Here is a 6,079-nt window from a genome sequence, read left to right as displayed (position 1 = left end):
CAGGTGCTGCGGTAGACGGCCAGTTGACACAGCCGTGTCTGGTGCTGAATGACTCCGTGACTCACCAGCAGCTGCAGCTGGTCTTTAGCACACCTAAGCTCATCACGGAGATCGTCATACACACATCGACAGGTGAGTGAGACACATCGACAGGTGAGTGACATAGACAGGCGAGTAATCAGCTGGTTAACCTTGAATTTGACCACCTGTCTCAGCTGGTTAACCTTGAACTTGCCGACTTGTCTCAGCTGGTTAACCTTGAACTTGCCCACCTGTCTCACCTGGTTAACCTTGAACTTGACCACCTGTCTCAGCTGGTTAACCTTGAACTTACCCACCTGTCTCAGCTGGTTAACCTTGAACTTACCCACCTGTCTCAGCTGGTTAACCTTGAACTTGACCACCTGTCTCAGCTGGTTAACCTTGAACTTGACCACCCGTCTCAGCTGGTTATCCTTGAACTTGCCCACTTGTCTCAGCTGGTTAATCTTGAACTTGACCACCTGTCTCAGCTGGTTAACCTTGAACTTGCCCACCTGTCTCAGCTGGTTAACCTTGAACTTGCCCACCTGTCTCAGCTGGTTAACCTTGAACTTGCCCACCTGTCTCAGCTGGTTAACCTTGAACTTGACCACCTGTCTCAGCTGGTTAACCTTGAACTTACCCACCTGTCTCAGCTGGTTAACCTTGAACTTGACCATCTGTCTCAGCTGGTTAACCTTGAATTTGACCACCTGTCTCAGCTGGTTAACCTTGAACTTGACCACCTGTCTCAGCTGGTTAACCTTGAACTTGCCCACTTGTCTCAGCTGGTTAACCTTGAAGTTGACCAGCTGTCTCAGCTTGTTAACCTTGAACTTGACCATCTGTCTCAGCTGGTTAACCTTGAACTTGCCCACCTGTCTCCTCTAACAGCTAACACTTCGTACGGCACATTGGACGGCTTCCGGCTGGAGGTTGTGGGCGAGGGGGAGGTCAGTCTGCAGAATTTGACGGGCGTGAGAGCGGACGTCACTGGACGTCTGAGGTTCAAATCCATCGTGAGGAGACCAGCCATGCGTGTAGATGTCAACCTGGTGACCCAACCTGGGCACCCGATGGAGGTTTGCGAGTTGGAGGTTTTTGGGGGTAGGTCAACGTGACATTGGTAGGTCAACATAATATTGGTAGGTCTACATGACATTGGTAATTCAACGTGACATTGGTACGTCAACGTGACACCGGTAGGTCAACATGATATTGGTAGGTCAACTTGATATTGGTAGGTCAACATTATATTGATAGGTCACCTTGACATTGGTAGGTCAGCGTGACATTGGTATGTCAACAAGACATTAGTAGGTCAACGTGAGATTTGTAGGTTAACATGACTTTGGTAGGTCAACTTGACATTGTTAGGTCAACTTGACATTGGTATATCAATGTGATATTGGTAGAACAATACGACGTTTGCACCAATGTAACTAATATAGTTCTGCCCACTACAGTGCTATATTTAGACTAGCGCATGCGCACCCTCCCCAGACTGCTCGTCCCCCGTGTACGGGCTGTACTGTGATGAGATCTGCAGCATGGGCTGTGTGGACCAGCTCTGTCACTACAACGGACAGTGTTACCACTGTGTGGAGGGGAGGACGGGCAAACATTGTGTAGGAGGTAAAGGGGGAAACTAGGGGGTGCTGGAAACTGGGGTCGTGTCTAGGGGGTGCTGGGAAACTGTGTGGACCAGCTCTGTCACTACAACGGACAGTGTTACCACTGTGTGGAGGGGAGGACGGGCAAACATTGTGTAGGAGGTAAAACAAGGGCGTGTCTAGGGGGTACTGGGAAACGAGGGCGTGTCTAGGGGGTGCTGGGAAGCTGGGGGTGTCTAGGGCAGCTGGGACACAACGGCGTGTAGATGGGGTGCTGGGAAACTAGGGGGTGCTGGAAAACTGGGGCGTGTCTAGGGGGGTTTAGGAAACAAAAGTGTGTCTATGGGGTTTGGGAAACAAGGGCGTGTCTAGAGGAGCTGGGAAACTAGGGCGTGTCTAGGGGTGCTTATCGAGAGGTAAAAGGGTGTGTGAGGTAACAGACGTAACGTGACGTGTACATTATCACGTGATGTCTGCACTCCACAGGAAATTCCAACGCAAGTTTTGTCCCCGAGGAATTCGATGACTCACGGAATGTGACGTCACCGCCCACACACGAACCGAAAGAGTTTTGGATTTCCTTCGGGTTCGACCTGGTGGTGTTGTTGTTGTACCTGGGGGCGGTCGTCTGCTTCCTGCTCTGTTTCATCGTCTTCTGGTGCTGTAGACGAAAGGCGCGGCAGATAGAAAAGGTTCACAGGCTCAGTGTCGTCTCAGGTTGGTGGATGGTTGATCTCATGTTGGTGGTTAGGTGGTCTCATGTTGGTGGTTGGTTGGTCTCAGGTTGGTGGATGGTTTGTCTCAAGTGGGTGGCTGGTTGGTTTCATGTGCTCTAATGTTAATTTTGAGGCTTGAAACTCAATCTGACCCAGTTTCTAAAAAAAAAAAAAAAATCTAAAAATTACAGAATTTATGTGGCCCGAATTTTCGCATTTTTCAGCCAACTCCAAACACCAGACCCCAATGATCTTATTTTTTCAGCCAACTCCAATCACCAGACCCCAATGTTCGTATTTTTTCAGCCAACTCCAAACACAAGACCCCAATCTTCGTATTTTTTCAGCCAACTCCAAACACCAGACCCCAATGTTCTTATTTTTTCAGCCAACTCCAAACACCAGACCCCATTGTTCGTATTTTTTCAGCCAACTCCAAACACCAGACCCCAATGTTCGTATTTTTTCAGACAACTCCAAACACCAGATCCCAAGGTTCGTATCACAGATTGGCCCCGTGGAGAGCACAAATAGTTTAATCTCTCGGAGATCTTTGGAGGAAAGCATTATAGGTAGCTGTTGACCTCTCATCTAGCTGTTGACCTCTCTCTAGCTGTTGACCTCTCTAGCTGTTGACATCTCTAGCTGTTGACCTCTCATCTAGCTGTCGACCTCTCTCTAGCTGTTGACCTCTCTAGCTGTTTACCTCTCTCTAGCTGTTGACCTCTCATCTAGCTTTTGACCTCTCTAGAGCTGTTGCCCTCTTTAGCGTTCATATAATTCATACACTGTGTTAATACCTTCACGTCCCCCAACCCACTCCACCTCCTCCACCCCTGCCAACTCCACCTCCCCACCCACCCTCTCCACCCCACTTCCCCCACCCACCCCCCCCCCCCCCCACCCACTCCACCTCTTCCAGTCGACGACTTCCAGCAGTCCGTCGTGTCCGCGGCCAGCTCAAGAAAATCTGGAACCTCCGGGGATTCTGGTACCAGCCGTCTGTCCAGGGACACGGAGGTGTAGGGGCGTCACGTCGTCTGAGGGGGGCGTCACGTCGTCTGAGGGGTGTGGCAGACCTCGGGACATCACCACATCCGAAACGTTGTGGCGTAGAGTGACGTAGAATTGACACAGATTGCCACAGGTTTACCAGACTCTGGGGATGTGGAGGTCAGCTGGTCAATTCAATCTATGAGTACATAGTCTAGCGATGTTGCCACACGGATAGTGGGCAGACATTGTTCTTGACACGCTTTTTGGAGAGAGGGGGGAGGGTTCGTATATTACTTGCTGTAGTTGTTTTAGTACCGCGCCATGTTTTTCCATGTAATAAACTTTTTTTTTTTTAAAGTTTTTTGATTTATTGATTGGTGATGTATTAATTGTTTATTTATTGCATGATTATTTATTGATTTCTGATTTATTGATTGGTATTTCATTGATTGTGATTTAATTAATTTTAAGTTATTGATCCTTGGTGATTACTTAAATAAGTTTTTAGAATCGTCAATATCTGACCACATTCAAGGCCTCATTAGAAAGCCATGACAGCTCAAGCTCACACAATTAAGTGCGCGTGATTTTAAGATGTTTTTTTTAAATGGAGAATACCGTTGGAGCCTTCAAATGATCAGTTAAGTACTTTCAAAAGTATGTAAAAAATAATTAAAAATCATTTGCATGATAAAATTTAAGAATAGCTGATCATCTTGGGTCCCTGGCGGCTGCCTTACCAGCCCCTCCCCTTCCAGTCTCCATCGTTGGGTGTCTTCACGTTAGAGATTGATCTCTTCATTTAAAGACCTTTTGCTGGCTGCTAGAACGTGTTGTCTACAGCTAAGGGTTAGTAATAGGGCTCACCTGACCATCACTGACCTAACTCACCTGACCATCACTGACTTAACTCACCTGACCATCACTGACCTAACTCACCTGACTATCCCTGACCTAACTCACCTGACCATCACTGACCTAACTCACCTGATCATCACTGACCTTACTCACCTGACCATCACTGAACTAACTCACCTGACCATCACTGACCTAACTCACCTGACCAACCCTGATCTAACGCACCTGACCATCACTGACCTCTCACCTGACAATCACTGACCTAACTCACCTGACCATCACTGACCTTACTCACCTGACCATCACTGAACTAACTCACCTGACCATCACTGACCTAACTCACCTGACCAACCCTGACCTAACTCACCTGACCATCACTGACCTAACTCACCTGACCATCACTGACCTAACTCACCTAACCATCACTGACTTAACTCACCTGACCATCACTGACCTAACTCACCTGACCATCACTGACCTTACTCACCTGACCATCACTGACCTAACTCACCTGTCCATCACTGACCTAACTCACCTGACCTTCACTGACCTAACTCACCTGACCATCACTGACCTAACTCACCTGACCAACACTGACCTAACTCACTTGACCATCACTGACCTAACTCACCTGACCATCACTGGCCTAGCTCTCCTGACAATCACTGACCTAACTCACCTGTCCATCACTGACCTTACTCACCTGACAATCACTGACCTAACTCACCTGACCATCACTGACCTACCTCACCTGACCATCACTGACCTAACTCACCTGACCATCACTGACCTAACTCACATGACCATCACTGACCTAACTCACCTGACAATCACTGACCTAACTTACCTGACAATCACTGACCTAACTCACCTGACCATCACTGACCTAACTCACCTGACCATCACTGACCTAACTCACCTGACCATCACTGACCTACCTCACCTGACCATCACTGACCTAACTCACCTGACCATCACTGACCTAACTCACCTGACCATCACTGACCTAACTCACCTGACCATCACTGACCTAACTCACCTGACCATCACTGACCTAACTCACCTGACCATCACTGACCTAACTCACCTGACCATCACTGACCTAGCTCTCCTGACAATCACTGACCTAACTCACCTGACCATCACTGACCTACCTCACCTGACCATCACTGACCTAACTTACCTGACCATCACTGACCTAATTCACCTGACCATCACTGACCTAACTCCCCTTATTATCACTAGACTTCCTATGACGACAATTTTTTAAATGTTATTAACTTAATTTGTATGTGTTATTTAAATTTATTAATTTAACTTTATTTGTACGTGTTATTTAACTTTATTAATTTAACTTTATTTGTATGTGTTATTTAAATTTATTAATTTAACTTTATTTGTATGTGTTGTTTAACTTTATTAATTTAACTTTATTTGTATGTGTTGTTTAACTTTATTAATTTAACTTTATTTGTATGTGTTGTTTAACTTTATTAATTTAACTTTATGTGTATGTGTTGTTTAACTTTATTAATTTAACTTTATTTGTATGTGTTATTTAACTTTATTAATTTAACTTTATTTGTATGTGTTGTTTAACTTTATTAATTTAACTTTATGTGTATGTGTTGTTTAACTTTATTAATTTAACTTTATGTGTATGTGTTATTTAACTTTATTAATTTAACTTTATTTGTATGTCACTGGTGTTGTTTTCTGTTTGTCCGTAAATACACTGTTTAATTTACTCATGTATAATCTAATGGCGCTGTTTGGTGCGCACTGACAGCCTGTTGCCACATTCAATCAATTTATTTACAAATACGACTGCACCAAAGTGTGCATGGGGTGACCTGCTACAGTTTCACGGTGCGA

The 6,079-nt window shown here is 45.7% G+C and overlaps 1 protein-coding gene across 1 annotated transcript; it reads left to right on the top strand.

The window, feature by feature from the left end:
- The first annotated feature begins 997 nt into the window (after window positions 1-997).
- LOC131943481 (uncharacterized) lies at window positions 998-3,421 on the top strand. The gene is made up of 5 exons (XM_059303642.1): window positions 998-1,128; window positions 1,525-1,656; window positions 2,121-2,351; window positions 2,821-2,922; window positions 3,273-3,421. Exons 1-5 carry the CDS (start codon window positions 1,056-1,058, stop codon window positions 3,374-3,376), a joined length of 642 nt encoding a protein of 213 aa, XP_059159625.1. The 5' UTR covers window positions 998-1,055; the 3' UTR covers window positions 3,377-3,421.
- The last annotated feature ends 2,658 nt before the right edge of the window (window positions 3,422-6,079 follow it).

This window comes from Physella acuta, unplaced genomic scaffold (assembly GCF_028476545.2).
Source record: "Physella acuta isolate Inbredline_101_S28 unplaced genomic scaffold, ASM2847654v3 ptg000457l, whole genome shotgun sequence".
NCBI lineage: Eukaryota > Metazoa > Mollusca > Gastropoda > Physidae > Physella > Physella acuta.
The sequence above is the reverse complement of the archived record's forward strand: the minus strand, read 5'-3'. Positions and strand labels throughout refer to the sequence as shown.

Excerpts from the sequence above, each read along its gene's own strand:
- LOC131943481 (XM_059303642.1), top strand. The coding sequence starts at position 1,056 with ATGCGTGTAGATGTCAACCTGGTGACCCAACCTGGGCACCCGATGGAG. Across the intron at positions 1,657-2,120 it reads GGGCAAACATTGTGTAGGAG|GAAATTCCAACGCAAGTTTT; the intron begins GTAAAGGGGGAA and ends TGCACTCCACAG. Across the intron at positions 2,923-3,272 it reads TTTGGAGGAAAGCATTATAG|TCGACGACTTCCAGCAGTCC; the intron begins GTAGCTGTTGAC and ends CACCTCTTCCAG.